At 33.7% G+C, this 26,999-nt stretch overlaps 1 protein-coding gene across 4 annotated transcripts in view; it reads left to right on the top strand.

The window, feature by feature from the left end:
- Nucleotides 1-26,999, top strand: part of magu (SPARC related modular calcium binding-like protein magu) — a 213,902-nt gene that overhangs the window by 157,644 nt on the left and 29,259 nt on the right. For 2 of the 4 annotated variants that reach the window (XM_081727813.1, XM_081727812.1), the window contains exon 7: nt 20,216-20,296. The exons of 1 other annotated variant lie outside the window; for it this stretch is intronic. In XM_081727813.1, the coding sequence (XP_081583939.1) occupies nt 20,216-20,296 (81 nt within the window). The remainder of the gene's footprint in view (nt 1-20,215; nt 20,297-26,999) is intronic. One more of the 4 variants, XM_081727815.1, reaches the window with a different exon arrangement.

The following is a 26,999-nucleotide window of genomic DNA, read 5'->3' as shown; positions in this document are numbered from 1 at the left end:
AAAAAAAAAAAAAAAAAAAAGCGCTGCAGAAAATATTAATTCATGTTTGTCGCCAGTCTTGTTTCGTCGATTGATAGTGGGTCTCGCACGAGAGACAAGAGGGAATAAGCCATTAATCTGTTTCTTCCTGTTCCAACCCTACGACCGCCATTTCCTGGCTTCTTAAACGCCCGCATGGAGCCACCAAACGGTCAGATTTTTTGTATTCTCCACTTATCATTTTAGCTGATGAGGCCTGCTTCCATGATTCAATCAGTTCAACCCATAAATTGTATCCTTCGTCTCATATTCAGACGCGTCACTCTTTAAGTAGACGATTTAAGCGCCAGAAGTGTTTCAGTGGCCATTCTATCTTTCAAGCGAGGATGAGATGTGATCAGTGTTCGTGATTTACGATGTCTTTCCGCAATAATGCGAGATTACTGAAAGTCATAAGACAAGGTCGCCCTCGTGATTCTTGTCTTTTTGACACTACAAAGAAATACTTCGTTTCTATGGGAAATCATACAGTGCATTATAAAATGTTAAATGGACTTATTCCTGAATTACGTTTTACAGATCATCCATAACAGGGAAGTGAAATAACTCGAGTCAGAGGGCCGATATGGACCGATCCGATTTCTTTAGGTAGAGAATTATGGAAGTCATTATTACACATTGTTATAAAATAAGATACTTTTAAGCAGTGGTCGAAGTGAAACGGTATGCGGTGGTATGCCATACCGTCTCTGGTTTTTCAGTGATGAAGGCATACCGCCTCTGGTTTTTCAGTGAGCAAGACATACCGTCACTGGAGACTAGATGATAATTACCTTTAATAAATCCGTTTTAATACATAGAAATGGACAAATAGCTTTGTACATAAAAAGGATTTTTTATGTAGAAATAATTTCTAAGTTGACAATCAAGACATTTTTGTTATCATTTTCCTACTCTCTCTCTCTCTCTCTCTCTCTCTTTTTTTTTTTTTTTTTTTAATGAAACGTCTTCAAAGAAATTCTTCTAGTTTATATTTTGATGTTTTATATTGATTTTTTCTTATATAAGTGTGTGTGTCGTCTTGCCTTAATGCATATAAATGTCGTGTTTTGAGCATGGACGGATTTATGAGTTGTTTACTGGGAAGGGGGAGGGGTCGGATCTTCCAGGCGTTTGGAATACCCCTCAGTCGAGTTGGGGTCCGTGAGTTTTCCCACAGGAAATTGTTAATATAAAACTCGGTTTTTGAGTATTTTCGTGTATAATTCTCTATAATACAATATAAGGGGATTTAATTTTTTTTTCATGAATTGTTGGTGAGGGATCAAAGTCTTTCCATGCCCCCCGTAACTACAGTGAAGCTCTCCAATAGTCTTCAGTTTATGTAAAAAGACATGCAATCTTTTAGGCAACATACCCTCGCTATATATCAACATTTAGATAGCCGGTATGTAGAGTCAAAATCGTAATAAAACGTACCGCCTCTGCTTTTTTTCCACTTCGAACACTGCTTTGCTTCTCATTACTGATCATAATTGGTAGGGAGTGGGAATAGGTAAAAATAGTATTAACACTTGGGAAATAACAGAGATCATTACACAATGTCAGAAACACACATGTAGATTTGCTTATGATAAAAACTAGAAAGAAACAATTACGTTGGTTGGTTAGTTGCATAGAGTTTAGCATTGATTTTAGCACCGAGGCTATATGAGACGTGATCTACAGCTTAACATGGGATCCAAACCGAATGAACTCCAGCCGGAAATCGAACCCATGACTCCCGTGCCGAAGACATGTACACTAACCATATATATATATCCTTAGTTACTCATATATTGAAAAATGTGAATTTGTGAAAGCCCAAATCCAGTGGCGGATCTAGAAAGTAAAAACTGGAGAGACCAGTCATAATCCAGGTGATGATAAGTATATAATGTGTTTATGCAAATAATTTTAATTTGAAATTCGTTTACGCACTTCGTTAACAGGAACTAGAAATAAAAAATGAATAATTTCTTTGACCAGTTACAATTAGACATGAAGTACGAATTAGCAATTAATAAGTTGTAGGCATTAGAAGTATGGTAGCTAATCAGATTAATCACAAGACATTGCGTTATATAGTATGGCAAAAAAAATGTAATTAACATTCAAGTTAGAAATTATCGGAGAAAATAAATGTTAAATAAATATACAACTTATCACGGTTAATGTTATCCTAGAAGTGTCCTGTGAATTTCTATTGGTAGAAGACTAGTCATCAACATTTTAATATTGTTTGCAATTGAAGATTTTTATGTGAATACTCTTTTTTCTGATTATGAACAATACGCATTATTCAGCAAAACTTTGAAAGGAATAGCAAGAAATTGTAACGGTTAATTTTTGCTTCTCGTATAAAATAAGAAAACAAACATACATCTTTGTTACTTTTTGTCTTCATTTTCTTATATTTTACTACCAGCACACAGTGATACAACACATAATCATGATCCATTCAAGAACTAATTCGTTGATTGCCTGTGTTTGCAAATTGATTTACAATTTTTCATGGGTTCTGCAGAAGTTTCTAAATTAACTCTCTTCCGATGGATATTATGGCTAGTTTGGATTTTGACATTGTGGACCTCAAGTTATTTTACACATTGCGCAACAGAAAAATTGCAGCTGAAACTATATCTAATGTTTTAAAAATTATCCAATAAACAATAAAAGGCAACGCTTATATATAAATAATAACCAATTATTTTTGTCACTCAAAAAACTGGGGGCATAGGTCCCCCGGCCCCGGCCTAGATGTGCCATTGCCCAAATCTGTGGAGAATAATAATAATAATAATAATAATAATAATAATAATAATAATAATAATAATAATAATAATAATAATAATAATAATAATAATAATAATAATAAAACATTTTAAAGAAAACCACAAGACGAAGTAGTACCGCATTTTCTAAAAAAAAAGTGGTAGGACAAAAACTATTAGCAAATATTATGTGTCAGCTGGTGTTGGCAAATAATGTCAGTCCTACTAGAGTGTGCGTGTTTCTGTGTGTGTGCTTGATTCTTGGTCGGTAATAAATTGCTGCTTCAATAAAACCAGGATGTGCATGATTTAACTTCATCAGAGAAGGAGAAGAAGAGAAGAGGATTAACTGGATCCACGCGAGGACAATATAAAAAATCGTGCGGGGGCTTCGGCAGCAGCGGAAGCACGGGGGAGCGAGTCTTTTATCCCATTCTCCTACGTAGACTTAAAGGCTATTCTCATCTCGCTAAAGGACTTTCATTACTTTTAGAGCATAAGAACGACAACAAACAAAACTAGTCTAGGTTTTTTTTTCTTTCTCTAGTTAACTGTTTCTAACAGAACTGTTGCCAATTCTATTTTCTTTAATATAACGTCTCACGATCATGCTTCGAGGCTAAGGGAGACAGTGATTATAATAATGAAGAAACTAGAGAAGTAAAGAAAATGGGAGAAAAAGGGGGAGTCCTGAGAAAACGTGAACACCACCATTTATTTTTTTGTCCACCATAAAGCCTAATTGCAGGAGGTAAGGTCGAACCAGCAACCCCACGCACCAGAGGTGAGCGCTCTACCACTAAACTACTGCAGCCCTGCCAACTCCTTGCTACTAAGCTTAATGTTAAAGAAACGCTATGTAAAGCAATGGAAACTTTATTTTTGGATCAAAAGATCCAATATATTTCAATCAAAAATTTTCTTTCAGGCCTTATATTTGGAGAACTACATACGGTGTAGCCAACCCCAAACTATCACTTAACCCAGTATGATGTCAAAACTCAAAAATAAAATAAAAAATCGTTAAAAAAATATCAAAATTCAATTTAGGAGTCGTTCAAAAATTTTGTGGCCCCTGATCCAATTGGCCAAAAAGATCCAATATATTTCAACAAAAATTTTCTAGTAGGCGTTATATCTGAAGAACTACGCTACATAGTGTAGCCAAACCCATCTGGAGAATTATATATAGTGTAGTCCAGTGATTCTCATACTTTCCGATAACGCGGACTCCCTGTTCATTCGGAAGGTGATCTGCGGACCTTCTGTTCATTCGGGAAGCGATCTAGGACTCCCTTGTAATACTGTCTGCAATTTCACATTGTATTAAAAAAATATACTAATTAGAATTATCACTGACAAGAAAAAGATCAGAAAAATAATGCAATAAGTAATTTATTCTTAAGATACATTATTGTTTCCCAGTGAACGAAATTTTAATCGAAAACACCGTAACTTTCAAGACCAAAGATCATTAAAAAAAGAAAAAAGAAAAAGAAATTCACTTGATAAACGTTCTCAAATGTGGAGTCACTAATGTGGGGAATGAAATTCTTTGTGTTTTTCCATAATTGCATTGAAATCTGGAATAATTTTTGTCAGCATCAATCCTAGGTCCGATTCCACATTAAGACGATTTCGCTTTAAGGTTTTAATACTGCTTACATAAGTAAATGGTAGAGAAAGGCATCACATGTTGCAATGCCATTTTAGACAAGTCTTCGTGCTCACAGCGCACACGCAAACCAATTTGAGTCAAGAGTTACTCGCAGTGGCGGGTCTAGGAACATATTTTGGAAGGAGTTTCTCATCGTTTTTTTTTTTTTTTTTCAGAAATCCCAGAATTCGGGGGGTGGGAGGAGTTCACGTTCATAAGCACAGGAATGACTAACATTTACTTCTTAAAAAAAAAGAAAAAAGATCTGGAATTGGTGGAAGTTTTCCGCCACTTGAAGATGAAATCCATGAAATTCAGAGGCGTCGTATGGATAATTTTCATCTGTTTTTGAAAAAGTGCCCTAAGAAAGAAGAAATTTCTCTCACTTGAAGTAGTCCTATACAACGGATGACCAACTTCAGGGCAGAAATTTAGTAAAGTAGGAAAACATTTAAATTTACAAACGTAGGTATAATTTCTAATTGCTTCCTTTTTAGTAACTGAAAAAATATTACTTGCATAACAGCTGTGAGTTCCATTTTATTACAACACATTTCAATTTTTAGGCGTCGCGGACCCCCTGGCTAGGTCCCACGGACCCCACTTTGAGAACTATTGGTGTAGCCAAATCCAAACTATCAGTTAACTCAGTATGATGTGCTTATTCCATAGAAAATACAAAAACGAGATTTAAGGGCCGTTCAAAAATTTTGTGGTCCCCGATCTAAAAACTAATTATTACCAAGATCGCAATTTTTTTTATTCATTTTTAGTTTTCCTAAAGTTCTTATTTTTCTTAGAAATTCAAATTAACAGGTAATTGCATACGACATTTCTTGATCAGTTTTCAATAGGACCAAGTAATAAATAAACAAATTAATTATAAATCAATCAATCAATAAATAATAAAGGTATTTTCAAGCATCTTGTCTTTGTATTTGCAAAGGAATATTTTTAAAGGGACTACTTGAAAATCTCTGTAACATTTTTCTTTCCTGATAAATATATATATATTAGAAATATCAAACGAAAGTAGAAAAGTGGTCGGCTAGTGTTCACGGTGTAATCATAAGGTTTTGGGTTCGAATCTTGTAGTGACCATCATGTCTGGAGTTATTCAAAATTTTCCTTCTGTTTCATGAAACAAATAAGAGATATTGTTTTTAACAACAAAAGGGTCCTTGATAAGCTTCTTCAAAATTTCGACTCTTGTCTCCCTGTTAGTCTCTACAGCGTAAAATAACGCTAGCAATTTTAACTTGAATCTTATTAATAAATCAATAATAAATATGTAAATATAAAGGTAACCGAGAAAGTTCTTTCACCCACCACCTTCGAACATTGATATATCACCGAAGACGTATCTGGAAGTTCAAAAATAGTTCCCATCTGCATCGACGACTTTCTGCCAACGTTCTGGAAGGCCATGAATTCCATCACGGTAGAACTTGGCGGGCCGTGAAGCGAAGAAGATATCAAGTGTATTTTCCACCTCTACTAGGGATTTGAACTGGTGTCCTCTAAGGTGATTGTCCAAAGAATGGAACAGATGATAATCGGACGGTGCAATGTCCGGGGAATATGGCGGATGCAGTAGTGTTTCCCATCCAAGGCACAGAACGGTGTCCCGGGTCATCCTAGCCACGTGGAGCTTAACGTTGTTCTGTAACAGGAGGACGCCTTTGCGATGCAGAAGTGCTAGCTCCAGAGATTTGAGTTTTTCTTGAACACGGCTCAACTGCTGACAGTGCACAGTTACATTGATGCTCTGACCAGCTGGTAGCAGTTCCTGATGCACGATGCCGCGAACAGTCCACCAAACATACAGTAGGACCTTCTTCTGGTGCAGGGCTGGTTTGGGCTGTTTTGGAACTGGTTCATGGGATGCTAACAATGATGACGGCACCGTGGAGCTTCGTACAGAGCCTACTTCTCATCACATGTCAACATCCCATCCAGAAATAGCTCCTTCCTCAGACGAGACAAAAGAAACACAGATGTCTGCTCGCGTTGCCTTCTGGCCTGGAGTCAAATCATGTGGGCCACATCGACTCAATTTGTAGTGCTTCCTAAGTTGATGGAGGTGCTGCCGAATGGTTTCTTCAGTAACACTGAATTGTGGTCTCAGTTCCTGAAATGTCTGGTCATTGTTCGCCTCAATTGCTGCCTGAAGATTTTTTTTTTTTCAATTTGCTCTCGTATGATAATACACTGACAATATCAATTATAAGATTTAAGTATTAATTCAGTATCATCATCAGGTATATTTGTTTGGTCGCCTGCCGCAACAAAGAAGCTTTCACACACAACAGCCTTCAACTAACCCTTCATCTTCATGTAAAAAATATCTGAACACAATCTGCCAATTATAAACTCTTTCGTCTTCTCGCTGATTTTCCTTCCACCACACTTTCCATTATGTCTATGAAAATGTTCCACCACTTTCTCGTTTTATTAATTAATCTATTACTGTTATTTCCTCTCCTACGTATTAACTCCAACGTTTCTTCCTTATTTTCCTGTTCGACTCCAACTAAATTTCTCAATTCTTCTCCACACTAGCATTTGGACATCCTAAAAATCAGTGTACTTCGCTTTTTATGGAGTATATATACACACTAATTATTTGCTGAGCAAAACCATTATGTTTTGCTTCTGCTTATGGAGTATACATGTTTTTATACGGTACTTAAAATGCTTCATATGAGACATTCGAGTAGTCTTTTTCTTAACTACATGTATAAGTAACTAACTATATATGTAATATATAAGTTCTACTGGTCATGGTGCTGAGCCCGCGTTGACAGTTGATACAGTTGATTCTTTCCTTTATGTCCTCTGTGTTTGATTTAGGGATTTAGCATTTAGATTTCTGGGTTCTCGGCATCGAAGGCCATTTACATAAGGGATGACGTCCCTGGGCGAGCACACTATCCGGGGAAAGGGAAGGAAGAAAGGATTGGGAAAGGAAGGAAGCGGCCTGGGACCTGTAAGTTGGCCTAGTGTGAATGAGAAAAACCCAGGAAAACCTCATTCAGGGTGGCTGGCCTGAAAAAGCGTTTCACACTTTTTCAACCGAGTGCCCCCACCCGGAATCGAACCTGGGACCGCTCGCACCGAAAGCGAGATCGCTAGCGACTACGCTTTGATAAGGGCGTAGAAACAAAAAAATTAGAAATCTTTGTAACGTCAGTTTTATTCCAAAATTTTCGTAACTTTTTACCCATGTTTTCTAACCCCATAAAAAATTATTCTTACAATTTGAAGCACGATATAGTAATCGTAAAGAGCTTTTGTACGAAGCCAAGTAACAACCAAAACCACACCAATAACGAAAGAGAAGAAAATAATAAATATTCCTTGTTGAGAACAATTACGTGTACAAATGTCTTTGCAATGAATTCATGTAATTATAAATTCTAAGTTGAAAAGTGTTGGTCATGAGAATTGTGCCTGAGGCACTATTTCTTTTTCTTGCAAACACTATTCGTGACGATAATATATTCTTCCTGGAATTCATAGCAATTACTTTCATTTTTAACCTACTCGAGATGTGTGAATCGAAAATCTACGTTGTCACAAGCATTTAACATAATTAAATTACACAGTCAACTTTTTTTTTTTAAACTTCCTGCTGCTACATAATATTTTTACAGAAACACGTTATTCTTGCATAAAAACATAGAAATATGCATTAAAGTGAGTCCACATGAAACATGTAAGAATATTAACAAGCTTTAACTAAAAATGTGTCAAACATACTTTAGATGTGGTTTGAATCACAAATATAATAATGTCAATGTTTCATCTACGTACATTTCAACGTATATTTCCTGAATCATATGGAATTAATAACTGAGATGTTACCAGTAGCTAAATGATTAGAGCATGCATCTTTGCTGTGTAGTCCTGGGTTAGACTTCCAGTTTGGACTACAGCACGCATGTCAAACTCACGTGCCTCATGCGGTCTTTGACCTTTTTTGTGGTCCTCGGTTCACCTAGAGAAAATAAAATTATATATATAATGATGTATTTACAAATTGACTAAATACATGAAATCTTACCTGAAACTCTAGTTCTTTAAAAAAATATAAGGAGCATAAATAAATCCGGATAGTAGATGGATACTTCACAATTTTTTCCTGAATGATTCTTTCCCGATATCTGGCAATATATTCCTACAACCAGCTTTCGGTTGTCTGGTTCGTGCTGCTTTCCAAACAGCAATTTTCAAACAGAACTAAGATAAATGTCTGTTACCCTCACTGGAGATTTGTTGCCTTTCATAACTGATAGAAGTTGTTCACACTATACATTGGTGAGTATTTGATCCAGTTGTTGCACTGAGTTCGACATGCCTGTGGTATAGACTCGTCATGTCAATTCATCGTCGTGAGGCAATTAAGAAACTGCTTGTATTTAAGTCAAACTTCTCACTATTAGTTTTCTTTACCCAAGTTGCCAACGGCGCAAATCTGTCTTCAACATGGGGGGAGGGGAGCGGGTAAGACCGTTCTAATAATCTTTTTTTTTTCTTTTCTAATGTTCAAAATATTTATGAAGTTGAAAAACAATGCTGTTGAGGACCAAGGGAGCAGAGTTGTCTTCAACATTGGGAGGCAGGCAAATTTGAGGCTTATTCCGGGGGAAACATCTATTTCATTTCACTTTCCTTTGTGGCAATCGGACACAAATAATCACATTTCTTAAAAAAAAAAAAAAAAAAAAAAAAAAAAAAAGCATTTCAAATCGAACTATTGGGGGACTGTCCTCCTCAGTTCCAAGATTGGAGGGGATATGTCCCCCTCATCCCCCGGGATTTGCTCCAGTGCTAGTTGGAAATTAGTAACTTCAAAGGATTGACACACAACTGAAGTGATTCTGATTAGTATCAGAATCAGTGTTTCAACTTATTAAAAGTTTGTCTTTCATATCCAAAATCAACTAGAATATTTATCTAGGTAAATTTGTCCCGTTGCATCGAAGAACATCTTTCCTCAAATTTATTGATACAAGTTTTCCTGGTACGATCCCCGTCCAAGTTAGTTTGTAGTGGACAATATCGTGTCTATGGGTTTTCTCTGGGTTCTCCCGTTTCCTCCCACTTCCTCATTCTACCAATTCTTCCATCATCATTCACTTGCTTTAATCATCGTCTCCCTTAGCCTAAAGGGTATAATCATGGGACGTTAAACTCAACGATTTCATTTCATTTCATTTCTATTATGTGCCGAATAATGGATGTGTGCTAAGAGTCAATTTTACACCAGTTAAAGAATGAGTTGAGTTGATTTTGTGTTTAATGTCCCGTTCAGCAGCGAGGCTATATGAGACGTGAACCTACTGATTAACGTGGAATCCGAACCACATGAGCTCCCTCCGGGAATCGAACCCGGATCTCCCGCGCCAAAGGTCAGTTAAGGAATGGGATTCAGACAGGAACAATCCGTAAATTTGCATCTTGAATATATGTTTCTAGAGCGTTTATTCAATTTCTCATTCTTGAAATGAAGTCAGAAATATACTTAGATATAGGCCTATGTTTTATTTAGCTATATTAGTTATAGAATTCAAAATTATGGTTAGCATTGAAAATAATTTCTTATTGTTATTATTAGCTGAAATGAATAATTTTATTAGTATTATTAGCTGAGAATAAATAGTTTCTTATTGTTATTATTAGCTGGGAAAAGTATGTAGTTGTTATTAGTAGGAAAATAGTTTTATTGGCTGGAAAATAGTTTATTGTTACTTTTAGCTGGCAAAATAGATTCTTATTACTATTATCAGCTGGGGTAATTGTTTCTTATTGTTATTATTAGCTGGAAAATAGTTCCTTATTGTTATTATTAACTGGGAAAAGTATCTAGTTATTATTAGCTAGAAAAATAGTTTCTTATTATTAGTAGCTGGAAAATAGCTTATTGTTATTATTAGCTGGGAAAATAGATTATTACTATTATAAGTTGGGAAAATAGTTTCTTATTGTTATTAGTGCCTAGGAGAAATAATTTCTTATTATAATTATTTGCTGAGGAAAATAATGTCATTATTATTAGCTGGGAAAAAAAACATTTTCTGTATTTCGTTGTGATTAACAGTTTGACATAACTAATATTTGGATTTGACCTCCAGAAATAATAAGAATGCCACCGAACTTTTGAGTATCCTTCCTCTGTTAAGAGACAATGTCAATCTCCATAGCTCGCGCAATGAGCTGTTCGTTTAACACAAATGACCTTCGTATGAAAAAAAAGAGAAGAAGAAAAAGAGAGAGAGACTGACTCTGGAGTCCTTCCTACCCCTTTTTTTCCTAAGAATTAAACTACATGAAGATGTTTTTGCAAAACTATAAACAAGAACAAACATACACACGTTATGCAGTTCGTTAATTTAATTTAATTTTTAAAAAGTAACTGATTCATTTTAAAGATAAAAGCAGAAGCTAATGCTGTTAAAATTCGAATATTCGAAGAATCCATAATAATAGGCTAATAATAAATAACACAGCCACACACAAAAAATAAAAATTATGTGCACTGGACCCCAGAGTGTGGACTCGATGTATTTTGTTAGACAGAATCCAAATTTCGAAACCCCAGGATGATTGATCGTGTCAATTTTTATGGGCGAAAAATTTGAGCGATTTTGGATAGGGAGGACGCATTTTTTCGCCCATAAAACAAAATTGACAGAGTCAATCATCCTGGGGATTTGAAACTTGGATTATATGTAACAAAATATATTGAATCCGTACCCTGGGGTCCGGTGCACAAAACTTTTTTTTTTTTTTTTTTTATAGCTGTGTTGCGTGTATCCTTCCTGGTCAATTATCCTGGGGTTTCGAAATTTGGATTCTGTGTAACAAAATACATCGAATCCATACCCTGGGGTTCAGTGCACATAATTTTTATTTTTTGTGTCTGGCTGTGTAATGGACTTTTCGAGTAGACCTATTTGTTACTCGAATAAAATTTGTTAATGAAATAATTGTTACGAATAAAGAATAATTATCCAAATAGTTGTTCGGATAACGAGTTATTACTCGAATATCGTATGATTGAGAGATGTGGTCTAGAAACTTGACAATCCTCAATGAACTCAACAATTTACCTTCGTTTCAAAATAATTTCGTCACTTGTAGTAATCTATAACAATTTAAGCAAAGAAAGTCTTTGAATAAAGATGAATCCCCTTTAGAGATGGTGTGGCATATAATATATAGTGTAGTATATAAACACTATGACAGTTGTAGTATATAAACACAACGCATGAACAAAAATCAAATGAAATTTTTGAGTGTTACGTCCCATGTTTATGCCGGTTAGGCTAAAGGAGACGGTGATTATGAGAAATGAATGAAATGGTGGAATGAAGAAAGTGGGAAGTGGGAAGAAACGGGAGAACCCCGAGGAAACCCACGCACACGATGTTTGTTCACCACAAAGTTCACTTCGCGGGGACTGGGATCGAACCCGGGAACCCTAGCACCAGAGGTGAGCCCTCTACCACTGAGCCACCGCAGCCCCTTGAACAAAGAGAACTGATGTGGTGCGGTAAATAAACACAATATTTGACAAATGATAGGCGTGGTATATAAACACATTTTGACAGAAGACAGGTGTGGTATTTAAACACAGCATTTGGATAAAGACAGGAGTGATGTGTAAACACAACATCTGACAAATATGACAATTGTAGTATATAAACATAGCATCTGAACAGAGGGCAGGTGTGGTGTATAAACACAATATTTGGACAGAGAGGATAAGTGTGATTTGTAAGCCTCAGTTGCATTTAGTTTGGGTATTGAGTGATTAATTTAACAATCATAACCTTGAATGTCTAATGGAGTCCACTTCTTGAGTCTTCAAAGGGTTAAAGAGGGAAATTCGAACAGTTGGTAAGAAAATGAGATTTGGTTATTGATTGATAACTTCAAATACCTTTATCCAGGAATTTAGTTCCTGTGGATTATCAACATTTTCGACCATGTCCCTCAATGATTCAAATATTCAAAACGAATACAGTACTTTGACGTTACTGTACGTCAATTTGAAAATTACTTGTTTCTATTATAACTCCGTATGTTTTAAGAACTGAATACAATCACATATCCAGAACGGACGTGCTCACGAATGATGGTTACATAAATAGCTCTTGTATGTAGCACCAGATGTTACTACTAGTTTAGCTTGAATAGTCTTCATCGGACTGACAAACAATACTTTGTTGTTTAATTCTTATCTTTGAAGGCTATCTTATCTTTGATCACAAAATCTTTAAGAAAGATGTTTTACATGATAGATAAATGAATACAACTTCGGAAAAACGTGAAATGGACACTCTATAAGATTTTACAATCAATACTTCTGTAAAAAATCTAGTTTCTTAACACTACAAAACCCAAGTGTTTTATATTGGAGAGATGTTAATTGACGCGTGAAAGAAAATATTTATCTGTGTAATGAAACAATAATTATTAAATTTAAGTTCTTGTACGTATATATACGCAATATCATAGTCAATCCTATTCTTAAATAGTATCTCTAACTTTCTATTCTCTATATGCACACCTTTGTGAACAACAAGGAAAAACTAGTTATCATATCTCGGCCTTATTTCACCAGTGTGATTAACATTAGATAAATAGGATAAATGTTTTCGATCAGAGCACTAAAATGAGACGAAAAAGGATTTTTTTCCCCCACGTCTAGTGCATTTTTGTATAAAGTCGTGTTATTTGTTTTTATTTTATTTTATATATTTATTTATTTCATATGTTTCATTTAATCTCTTTGAGTTTTCAATAGAACTTTCTTCATACTTTTATTCAGGAATCTCTGCAGAAATCTCATTAGTTGTACAATTTGTTACTTTAACGGATCTCCACAAGGAGTTTTCTGTATTATAACCTCTTTACTATATTGACTATAATTACGTAATTGGAACGAAGTTCCTCTTTACTCAATTTAGACGTTTGTTTATCCGGATACTCCTCGAGATATCTGAACCATTCATAACCAAATTTGAATCAAACCTTCCATAATGGTAATTCGAGAGCATTCGTAGAGTGTCGTTTGTCCCGATTGGACATATCATTGAGGAATAATCACCGAAAAACTGTATACTCATAGACTTAATATTGAAAAAAAAACATTTGGCGCGCGAATTCTCATTGTACACAATGGAAAATAGAATTTTCAGCGTTAGAAATAGGGCAAAACTCTTTTCATTTTGTTCTGAGAACACAGTTTTTCAAATCCATTATGCTTTTCGCTGATATGCCAAATTCAATTATTTGTATATCGTGTTCGTTCACGAAAACAATTGACGCACTAAAAAATTCTATGAATAATCAAGAAAGGTCGATCACTTTGCTTCAAATTTGTAATTAATCCATACCTAGTAGAACATTTCTCCCGTCTAAAAAAGAAAAAAAAGGATGTGTAGCACTGCTATGATCAGTAATATCATAGATTATTCAAGTTCTCAGAGGAAATATTATAATTGGTTACTGCATTTATAATTTCTTTAAAGCTTTCCTTTGATAATAAGCGGAAGGCCATCTATATGCTAATGAGAATGCATATGTTGTTTTATTTGGTACTTTGTATATTTTAAACATTATATCCATATTTGTCGTGGAGCTCTGAGCTCTTTGCTAATTGTTTAAAGTTAATTAAAGTTCTAACTTTTCGTTTCCTTTCGTTGTTAACTGTAAATTTGCAACCCACTTGACCTTTTCTTCTCTCTTTTTAAGGTATATATATATATATATATATATATATATATATATAGATAGATAGATAGATAGATAGATAGATAGATAGATAGATAGATAGATAGATAGATATAGATATAGATATAGATATAGAATGATGACAAAAATCAAGGCCTTGACAGTTACTAATACTTGTCCTGACTCGATAGCTCTCCACAAATACCATTCTTTAATCTGCTTTCATTCAGGCGTTCCAAAAATTGGTAATTTTACGGTCAAAAATTTGTTACTGCAAATCAGACACTGTGTACATCTGATGAGGATCTTGGCTAGAAGATCGAAACGTCACGTGTAAATGTGTTTTTATATTAAATAAGTGCAGTCTTGTTCAGCAGTTTGTTTATTTTTCTTCTTTTATTTGCAAGAGGTATGATTATGATTGTGTGTCAAATAAAAGAAGGGTTCATTCGAGCAGACGGTTCTACAAATAGAAATTTGATAATTAAAATGCGATGTCGAACACTTTTCGTGAAGGAATGAGAGTGTGAATATAAGTAATTAATGTCAGTGCACATATATTGAAATGAATTTTGAGTGATAGTGAAAGTATTGTATGTGTAAGTGTGCTCTTCCACTATCCTCATTTATGCTTATACTCCACGTCTCTGACACGCCTGCTCCCTCACTATCACTCGGGCTCGCTGCTGCGCTCCTGCTCTGAGTTGGTTAGATAGCATTCGTGCTTTTTAGTGACCACTTAGCACAAGTTGGTTCATGTTTATTGCACTAGTTTTTATGTCATACGTCCACACTGTATTTATACTGAACCCTCCTGAAGTTAATCTGCAAGTAGTAATGGACCTCCTCATTTTGTGCATACTCTGCTAAAAGAAATACAAAGCCCTAACTCGAAAATGTAAGTAATATATCAACACATTTGGTAGAACTGTCTGCTCGAGTAAATGCAAAAGAAAAATACAATAGAAGCAGAATTATACTTGTATTTCCTTCATTTTTGAATTGGTGCTCGTCTACTTCACGCATGCACGACTACTCGTATGATTCTTGACAAAAAGAAATCTATTGCCAATGGCATAAAAAGGCGTATTCCCAGTAGTAATATGATATTCCTTAACTAAATTTAGGCTTAGATTAAATTAAGCGTCGCTTTAATAGTAATGTTTTTCGGAAAATATTTAAAGTTGGGATAACTAAAGCTAAATTTAAGTACTAACGTAAGTTAAACTAACATACATGTTCCAAGGTTAAACTAACAGAAGCTACTTGCCTAAACTAAAAGATGGGCTAACCAAAGCTAAATTTAAGTAATGTAAGTTAAACTAACATAAAGGGAAGAAAGCTTAAACTACATGTGTCAAAGCTAAGCTAACTGAAGTTATCCTTGTTAGCTGGGGTAATTAAAGCTGAATTTAAGTAACCTAGGTTAAACTAACATAATGAAAGGAAGTTCAAACTGCATATGCCCAGAACCTAAGCTATACTTCCTTAACTAAATCTATCGGAGATAATCTAAGCTACACTTACAAAAACTAGACTAACCCGAGCAAACCTTGTTTCCTAACTTAAACTACTCTTGCCGAATCAAGCTAAATTAATCGAAGTTGAAGTCTGCATTATGCCCATATTTTAACGAATGAAAACTATAAATTGCTAATCTAGATACGCCCAATTTAGTTTTTTGTACGATATTTCAGTTAGCTCATATCTTGAATAAGCTTCTATCCTTAATAGACGTTGTGCGATCGGACATTATAATAATAATAATAATAATAAAACTTTACAAATATCTATTACAACCTGTGTAAGTAAAACTTATAAACTGATTGACTAGTATGACGCCGTCTCTTCCAAAATCGACTTAATGTTCCGCCATAAAATAATTAAGTATAATCCCGATTTTTTCTCCTTATTTTGCTTATTTGCGTAGTAATCTTGCATGAAATTACTTGTTCACCAAAAATAACCATGAGAATAGCTTAAATAAAGAAAAATAAGTCGGAGTCACATGGAGTTCTGATGTGGCAACGTTTTTGCTTTTGGAACAGAATTTAAAGGTGGCGGCATCACACTTTCCAATAAACTGAAGGATTTCACTTACATAGTTCGTATGTAGATATCAGTAATCTTTTTCTTTTTTTTCTTTTTCTTTTTTCTTTTTTCTTTTCTTTTTTTTTATTATTTTAGTGACACAATACGCTCTTCAGTGTTCAACAAATAAACTCTATGATGTTGGAACATATAACTTAGATTAGGATATCGTTTTTTCAAGATATGAGATGAACATTTTGGATTCAACAAACGTCTGAACGGGACTGTGGATTGGTTTGGTAACGTAATGGAAATATTTTTCCTAAAAATACATTGAAAACATCGAGGCACGCAATTTATAGTTTTCGTTCAATAACCTGACCGAAACTATCCTAAACTACTCCTACTAAATTGAAGCTAACAGAACTGAACAAACCTAAACTCAGCTAATTTACCCATTCTTATCTTGGTTACCCAACCAGAGCTTACCTGAATTTTTACTAAGTCTAAGTGAAATTATGCTAGAAAGCTAGATTCATTCTAAAAGAAACGACATTTATTGTAATTTACTTGAGTCAAGCCTAAAGTAAACTTGCATGAAAAATTGTTCCATTTGGTAAAAATCAGGATTTCTTGGAAGCCATTATAACGGAACAGTGATGTTAGAGTGCAATGAGCCAGAAAGTTCTCATTTAAAAATGTTTAGGCAGAAAGTTTCAAGTTATTGGTGTTTCATTTTACTGTACCCACACTAATTTCATGATATCCTTCTCTTGAGGTTGTGATGTTAGGCTAATGTCTTTAAATAAAATACTTGCACCATAAAATAAATAAATAAATAAAATATGGAGGAAATGATTAATATCATCACAGCAAGATTTCATTGTCATCAGGAAAACTTGTCGCTCATTCTGTACTGTATCCGAAGTTCGTGATTATATCAAGAACCAATTTTGATAAATCTTTTCACTGGATTTTTCAGATTACTCTACAAGGTTTTATACATAATCTACAAACTTATTTTTAATTGGGTTGACCTTGTGTTGAAACATGCGCAAATTATTATGAGAGGAAAATCTGTCTACGAGTTGTGCAACCACTATGCATCTTTCCGTTGTTGGATTATAGAACTTCGAGGAGATAATGCTTTTTATTTTTTCATCGGTGTTTACGCTATTGATTTAGTAAAGAATTATCAGCTTAAATTTACACATGTCCTCTACACGAATCTTGTAAATAACTTATTTTTGAACAAAATTACATTATTGTTATTAAAGAGATGAAGTCGGAAAGCAGAAAATTGGGGGAGCGCTTCGAAGTATTTTGCTAACAAAAACAAGTGATAGCCACTTCTTGGTAGGATGGGATGCTGTGGATAAAAGTGTTAGTTTATATCTTTGGTTCTCTGTATTACCATTCTTTGGTAGTTTCAAAACTGTCTTGTAAATGCTTATGAAAGGAAGACCAAGATTTGAGCTTAAATAAACTACTAAAACAACATCCTGCGAATTATATACCATGTACATGAGACAAATGTACATATTTAATGAGAAGACAATTCTTTCTTCGCTTCAGTAAACCTTTTTATTTGAGATTGTTTTATAAAAGACAGAGTATTTATGTACAGATACCCTTCAGCCACGGACAAATTTCCCATGCTGCCTAGCTGGCATCATATTGCAGTAAAAGTGAGTCAAATAGGAATTTAAAAAATGGGTATAAAATGAAAAGTCTTCAATATACTACATGAAAGAACACATTGAGTGTTTATTTTATGAGCTTAAACTTATCCAATTTGATAATCCATTAGAAAGGAAACTCTTTTATAAGGTGAAACTAATAAGAAGGCCCCGTTGACCATACAGAGTAGATTGTAGTGACGGAACGGTAAAGAGCCCCAAAGAAAGTGGAAGAGTACTTAATTAATTTTTTAAAAAAGACTACATTTCTGCTCGTATTATTATCTTGCATGAACCTCTGTATAATACGAATTGTTTCTCGATGTAATATATTTTGTATCAGTTTAATTGGAAGCAAGGTAGATGTTGTCTCTTATGCTGCTTTCTAATATGTACAGGTTAAAAGTTACGTAGGATTATTGTTATAAGTATTATTAGGGATTTCTATATTACACTAAAAGTGTAACAATCTTTTTTTCGGTAATACCAAGTAGTAAGTATATAGTAGATTGCTGTACAATGGAGTTACATTACCGTATATTTGTTTACATTTGAAATATGGTGGCGTCTAATAATCAATGTGTACCGTATCAGAGCTGTCGCAGCTTTGCATGCACTTTCTTTGCGTTCAAATAGTTTTATAATTTTGATATCGTTTCCATTAATAGTGGTTTATATAGATTCCAATTTAGGAAAAATAAAGATCAATTTTTAAGAAAGTAAATTGAAAATATGTCGAGACTTGGCTTAAAAGTCGTTTCGACAAGCTTTAATTATTAAATTGATGTATTGAAAAGGAATAATAATTAATTTTAACTGTTGATATTTTAATTCTTATGCAAAGATGGCTTTATCTAATTGTCTCCAAAAATGTTAATGAAATAATTGTATTTGTCTTTTTATAATTTTGCAATAGTTTTATATTTAACTTAGACCTAGTGTATGCAATATTCTTCCATTACATATAAACGAACTATACTAAGAAATTCTATTTTTTAAAGGTAGTTTCACTTTACAGTTCAAACATTAAGTTGAACTTCAGCTCTTCTTCGATCCATAATTTTTATATTTTTTGTTACTCCAACTCCTAGGATTACATAAATTCAATAATAAATACATAAGTTATTGTAATTTTTGCTGTCCCATTTTATCTCCATCATATTTAACAGATTTTAATGTTTCTCTCTAACTGTTTGTATTTAAATTTGGATAAATATTATTTTGTGTGAATATTTTTTTTATATACAGTAGGTATACCTGAACAAAAATACTTAGAGAATACGGCATTTATAAACAACAATTAAGTGCATCTTTGTGTAAATTTACGAAACTAAATAACTTTGTCTTTTATCACCAAAAGGTAAAAAAAAAAAAAAACCGAAACTAAATAACTTCATGACTTTTATCACCAAAAGGTAAAAAAATACGAAACTAAATAACTTTATGTCTTCTATCACCAAAAGGTAAAAAAAAAATACGAAACGAAATAATTTTATGTCTTCTATCACCAAAAGGTAAAAAAAAAAAAAAAACGAAACTAAATAACTTTATGTCTTCTATTACCAAAATGTAAAAGAAATTACGAAACTAAATAACTTTATGTCTTCTATCACCAAAAGGTAAAAAAAAAAGTAACCTACTAACCTATAGATTTAGTTAGAAGATCAATCAAAACTATTTTAAGCTAACCAAATATGCAAGTATTGTATAACGCATGGTAAATTTAATCATGTGGAGATAAGAATCTAACTGTCTAAATAATAATTGAATAAATAAATAAATCTTAAGTTTTGTATTGTAATGTAATCCAATAATATTTTCTTAATGTAATAGCTTTAATCAATCTAAATACTACTGTCATTATGTATAAAAAAATTTTCTTTACTACTTATTTAAACCTCAAGTAGATTTTTTGTTTCTACATAAACATTTGTTTTGAAGCTTGAAACGACTTCTCGAATTGTTCCAATTAAGCCAAGTCTTGAAGTGGACAGACTACAAGAAAACAATGACTAAAATTTGGTTACATTTTATCAGCCAAGACCAATCTCATTAAATAGATCTGTACATACATTACACCTACTTCAAAGCAATGTACGTCGTTCTTTAGTGAATTCAGGAGTTGTGAAGACATTCGTTGCAAATGGGGCTTTGTTCCTATCTCTCCTATCCTTTGTATGATCTCCTTCTCCAGATCATTCTCACATCCAACCTCTATTTTTTTGATTCTGTCTCATTGGCCGGGACTATCAAGTGCAAATAGCAAGCTAGTGCTTATGGGACGGGAAGTAAACATGCAATTTATTATTTAGTTCCTTTATTTATCTTCTCGTTGCTGAACTCAGACGAAAGCTGGGAAGATGGATTCACCAACGAAACTCACCATGGTTGGGGTAAGTACCACACTCTCACATAAGATTGGTTGTATTCACAGTCACATATCACAAAAATATATTCTAAGAAATTAACCATTTAAAATTTTGTTGTGCATACCATGTTTTACACAAAACAAATCTAAATTTTATAAGAGTCAAATCATTGAAAACTATTACTAATTGCTTTCTATAAGATGAAGTAAATATTCGGAAAACTACAATTTTTAACAAAGTAGTAAATATAATTATTTGGATTGTAGGAACTGCTACCGCTGGAAGTAACACAGTAAATAAATAAATAAATAAATAAATAAATTATATATATATATATATATATATATATATATATATATATATATATATATATATATATATATATATATATATATATATATATATATATACACTGGGAGTTAAAAGTTCAGTTGTATAAATCAAAAAGGGCTAGATATAAAAGGATGATGTCAAAGTAAGATACGAAAATGTAAGAGTTTGTATCGAATGGAGCATTCTGTTTGCCCAGCAGGGCCCTCTATCTAGGGCTAGGTCAGCCCAAAATTTATATGGCAGTATGTCATCTACTGTAAAGATTATAGGAAACAAACAACTTTTGTAGGAAAAAGGTTTTCCATAGTGGCACCGTTTATGGAATGGTCACAATTTAGCTTTAAGTTCTTTCATAGCTGCAGTCAGTACGACACGGTGCAGGTGGAACTAATACAGTTCCAACGCAGGAAGTTTCTCCCCGGTTTTCGTATATGATATCCGACACGAAGAACTTTTTCTGGCAGAAGTTGTGTTTTCCCTTGTTTTTAATAATACAGGGTGTTCATAAAGAAACTATGCAGTTGACCTGGATCACAATGATGTCACACAAGACGTTGGTCTTCAATCAAACCGGATCTGTGAACAAATACAAATGTCTGGTCAAATAGTGTTCAAATATGTTAAACAATGGAAAATATTGTATTACTAATTGACAATCATATCAGTCATTACTTAGCACACCACAACATGGCACTGCATAGTTACTTTCTGAACATCCGGTATATCAGATGACATACCTTGCCATATAAAACTGTCGGCTAACCCAAGTATCCATAACAGGGAACCTGTCAGGCAATCAGAATGCTCCATTCGATGCGCTCTCTAACATTTTTTAAAAATCATTTTTTGTTTCGTCCTGTTATCTACAGCATTTTGATTTATAAACATTGGACGCTTTATCTTAGAACACTTGATATACAGGGTGAAGCAGAAAAAACGAATGTTTTATAAACCGCTAGTACTCTGCGACAAATAGGGGTATTGATTTTGAGCGACCGTTGGCAGACAGCTCAGACAATGCAGTTTCAGTCGCTATTGAGCGTTGGAGCGTAGAGCGATTCTGTACATTAACATAACCATCCAGATGAAAATATGCTTCATCACTCATGAATGCTGGGACATCTGCATCTTCCGTAAGAATAGTGTCCACTATGCCACAAAATTCTCTGCGCTTCACTTAGCTGCTGGACAGTCATTATTTTGTGCCGGTGAAATTTGAGATCATCATGTAAGATACGATGAAGCGAACGACATGACATACCCAGCAATACAGCCTATCGACTAGCGGATCGTATCGGACGAGCAAGAACTGTTATTTTCAGTCTGTCTATGTTTTCCGGAGTTCGAACTGAACGGAGAAGACCAGTTGGTTTCTTTTTCATCATAGATCCAGTACTTCTGGACGTTGCAACCCATCGAAGTATAGTGTTTCGATTTGGGACTGTACATCGACGTTCGACATTAAACTTTCGACGGAAAAGGCGTTGAACCGTGACCACAGAATCATTGTTTCTTAAGAACTGCTCGACCGCCAACACACACGATACTCTACGCTCCAACGCTCCATAGCGACTGAAACTGAATGGTCTGAGCTGTCTGCCAACAATCGCTCGAAATCAATAACCCTACTCATCGCCAAATACCAGCTCTTTTTTTTTCTAAAAAAAAAAAAAAAAAAAAAACGCATTTCCTCTGCTCCACCCTGTATACGTAACTGAAACTTATTTTTTTTTTTATAGTTTTTATTAATTTACAATATATCTTTTAGAAATTGAAAGGGAAAAAACTTAAGAGAGAATTGCAAAAGATATGAAATTGGGCTGCTTTCATTGATAATAATAGAACAAAAACATTTTTTCAACAAAATGTTACGATAGAGATGTACGATAGAGATGTACATTTTCCACATGTCTATGAGATTATATCATAATTATTCTATAGGTGCATATTGGTTACTTTAAATTTTGTAAGTCTTTAAATTAACAAATTAACTTGAAGCAAACAGCATGAAACCATTGTACGAAAGTTATATTTTTTCCAATCTTCGTTAAGTTACCGAAAGAGAACCACACGAGATGATGAAACGGAATAAGACAGACAGACTGCAAAATTCCCCCCTACTAATAACTTACTGGGAAGTTAAATGACACTATTGTCAGAAGTTTGGAAGTCAATTACAGTAATTCATATATAATTAACATGTATCACTTATGTAACTATTTGAAATGCCCGTTCTTCGCACGAGGATAATAGAGTTATGGAAAATATTTTAATTTCCTTCCTCCCCTTAGGATACTCATCCATTTGAATGAAAGTACAAAGTATAAAAACCCGTAAGTTACTCAATGCTTGGCATAAAGTTTGAACTCCGTGCCCCTTTAAAATACACTCTTTAATAAAAGTAACATTATTTTAAAAAAAAAAAAAAAAAAAAAAAAGCTTGAGGTAGGGACAATGTTCCAAATTAATTTCAAACAAATCAGCCGTTTTCCCGTGATGTGGTCCCACACAAAATTACTTTCATTTTTATATATTAAGTTAATTTATGAATTAAATCATTACTTGATAGACACGTTGAATGGATATGTATATATAACGTAACATTTTGTATTGATTTTCATTGTTTTACTAAGAACTAAATAATTCTTGTTTATTTCGTCTTTCTCCAAGATATTACTGACTCTTATCTACTTGTAACATGTTGACATCTCATAATGTAGCTCAGCTCTTAGTTAACGTTTGTGTTGCCTGTTTTCAGTCTTCCCTAGCGTGATTTTGTAGACTTTTAAAATTGAAATGGCAGCGTATAGATTTAAATTGCATGGACCGCGAACGGGCGAAGAAAGACACCCCATGAGTGGTTAATGAATAGCATATGATTTTTCTGGTGTTTTTAATAAGTTATTTAATTTAAATGCAATCTGTGCTGGAATATTTTCAATCATTGTGGAGAACTCCGTTCTAAAATCAAGTTAGTAATAAATTGATAACATTAAATATTTTTACAGTGTGAATATATAGTGTATAGAATTTGGTTGAAACTACCTTTTTACAGCGTAACAGCAAGGATTTCTTGAGCACATGAAGATTCAATTATGCAAATCATCATTAAAAATTGTCTTTCCATCATATTTTTACTTATTTCATTACGATATGTAGACAAAAAAAGTGTATATGTCGTAAATTATAGCTTTAAAAGTGCTGCACAAAATTCTGCGGATTTGTATAGAGTATAAAATAATTTAATATTACTTTATTTTTTCTTTCGAAACGAAGGGAAGTATTAACACAGTCTTCAAAAGATACAATATAATGAGTAGTGTTGCAACTTTATAAATTATACATTGTTACAAGTCTTAAAAAGAAAGTAGTAAATACAATTCAGATGCATTACTAAACATGTACGAAGTGATGTTTCTTTAAAAGAAAGAATAATAACCATAATAACCATATTTTACAGAAAATTAAGATAATAGGCACCAAAGAAATTACTGATTTTCAATAAGGAAGTAGGACTACATCGAGGTAAGATTTTTCTAAATAATAACTGATCAATAGTAACAGATGAAACCCATATTCATGAAGAAATTAAATGTCGAATAAAAGCAGGGAATTTGTGTTATTATTCAGTTCAAAATCTCGTATCGTCGCAAATTCTGTCGAGGAATTTGAAGCTTAAAATATATAAAACGATAATTATACCTGTTGTTCTGTATGATTGCGTAACATCCTGAGGGAAGAACATAGACTGAAAGTATTTGAAAATAAGATCCTGGGACGAATATTCGGATCCTCAAGAGGAACGGGAATGGCGGAAACTTTATAACGAGGAACTACATAATTTATACGGTTTACCAAACCTTGTTAAGGTCATCAAATCTAGGAGGCTCAGGTGGGCAGGTCATGTAACCAGAATGAAAGTAGGAACGCTTTCAAAGGTTTGACTGGAAGTACAATCGGAAAACAACCATTAGGAGGACCTAGGCGCAGATGGGAATACAGTATTAAGATGAATCTCGCAGAAATAGGAATACAAAGTAGAAACTGTATCCAGTTGGCTAAGGACAAAAGTCAGTGGAGAGCTTTTGTGAACGCAGCATTGAACCTCCGAGTGCCATAGGCCATAGTTAGTTAATAACTAAAAGTTATCGTGAAATAAAGAAACAATTAACAAGGATAAGTTGCCTAAATCTCAATAGTGTAAAGATTTTTTTCTAATCTTAAGTTCAATACACAAACTACATAGGGCAATCCAATTCATGTTGAGAATTGGAACAAAAATATTGTAGAATATTCTATAGACAATGCTGGTCTATAAGCCACAAATGATTTCTGGAAAATAACCGAAATAAGCCAATGAAGATAGAGAAGGCTGAAATACTTTAAAATCTAAACTGTATCACATCTAAACGTAAAGACTATCTGTGTGTTTTATCTAATTTCAAATTCCTATTTACATACTATGAGGAGAATTCTTCAACTGAATGAAATCTATAGTGAATATTCAACGCCAACCTTAATGCTATAAGGAAACGTTCGTATTTATTTTTGTTTTACCAGAGTTTAAGAGAATTGCACTTTAGATGCTGAAAGCAATTCCTTGAATAACTACTTGTCATATCCATGACTTAAAGTAACTCTTGTATAGAAAAGACTAGTGATTCTTCGACTGATGTCACATTTAATAGCTTTACTTGCCTATTAATAATTCTTTCGATATCCCAATTTCTAAGATGTACCGTCACCAGTTTATTTTTCTTGCTAATTACATTGCTTTTTCCCCGATCAAAAAATTAACTTTCCTTCCCTTATTGCGAATTCATTTTACATGACTACAAAGCACCATTACTTACTGCCTGAACTCTTTTTCAAAAGTTTAGTTGTCTATCATTGTTCCTACCATGCCTATAATAACTCTCTTTCTCTATTTATAGAGCCGAACTCCCTCTATAAAAATTGTTGCGTGAATATATATATCCATGTTTCAAAATTCTGTAGTACTCATGCAACAATTTTTATAGAGGGAGCTTGGCTACGTTCATATAATGTGAAGTACTCACCAACTACCTCTATAAAAGTTGTTGCGAAAGTACCTTAGGATTTTAAAGCATGGATATTTGGATAAAGCACATACTAGTTCCTAAGTGAAGTCTTGACCCGAGTACGATACGTCCCATAGATTTGAAGCTATGGGTCTTTAAAGTTCATTTTTTCATGTTTTCAGCAGCCTATAACTCCGTAAGGAAGCATTTGTGCACCCAGGTTGGTCTATACTTTTTGTCTGATCTTGGGTCAGGAATCACCTCCCAAAAGTTGTCGGTGTTGTTCTGATGTCTTCTAAGCCAATAATTTATTCCATTTCCTTTTTATCTTTACATTTGTTCATGTTACAAGTTGTCACATTTACAGTATACGGTAGATTAAAATGCCTTGTTGGATGTATATTTGTGCAAGTCTTTCATATTTGGCTCTTGAAATTTATGGTTCATTGCGTTTGCTCTTCGTACTTCAAACAATACGACAAATGCAGAGAAAAATATTATAAGAATTACTCTGCATTATATAATTATATAAATTTGAGTGCTTTCTGAGTTCACTATCTCATTTTCTGCGGATTATGTTTGGATATTGTTTCATCAAATTAGATATACTTATAAAATGTTGGAAATTAATATTTGATTATTTGACCATGATAAATTATATCATTTAATCAAAGGAATCCAAAATCCAGCTTGAAAAAAAATATTTATCACAAAGTACTGTAAATATTATCAAACAACATGCATATACATACAAAAAAAAGTGAAAGTAGCTTCGCTAAATATTTCATCAGATAGGAAAGAAAAACTCAGGAAGAAAAGAAAGGAAGATTCAAGAACAGAAAAGTTAGTCGTTGTGAATCGTTCAGATGGGCACCATTCAGAAAACATAGCGTGATGGAATAGCATTATCGATTTTCCAAATGCGCAGTTGTTACCACCATTTCCGAAGACGTGTCGAACACTTTTGCTGTTGTTTTACTAAAACTGATTCAGTCGCATATCACAAACAAAAGCAACAAAATGGGTATTTCATTTGACAACAAGTCTGTTTGGCATTCAATTCTGGCAATAAACGAAGCAATTTATCAAAAACTGGCTACGTTAAGCACCATATAGCATGCTACACTTTCCCTAGTGTCGCCTCAGTGAAAATCCGCCTAAAGTACTTAAATTATAAACATATATTAACCATAATGATATTAGCTGATTGAGAAGTTACTAGACAACAATCAAAAATACAGATGAAGTTGACGGCGGAGTTAACTTGGAAAGCTCTTTTGGTTCAGCGACATTATCAATATGTGCAAGAACACAAAGACCACCGTGCAAGGAACAATTAGGAATTGGTTCAT

This window comes from Thermobia domestica, chromosome 10, assembly GCF_964235325.1.
Source record: "Thermobia domestica chromosome 10, izTheDome1.hap1.1, whole genome shotgun sequence".
Classification (NCBI taxonomy): Eukaryota; Metazoa; Arthropoda; class Insecta; order Zygentoma; family Lepismatidae; genus Thermobia; species Thermobia domestica.
The sequence above is the reverse complement of the archived record's forward strand: the minus strand, read 5'-3'. Positions and strand labels throughout refer to the sequence as shown.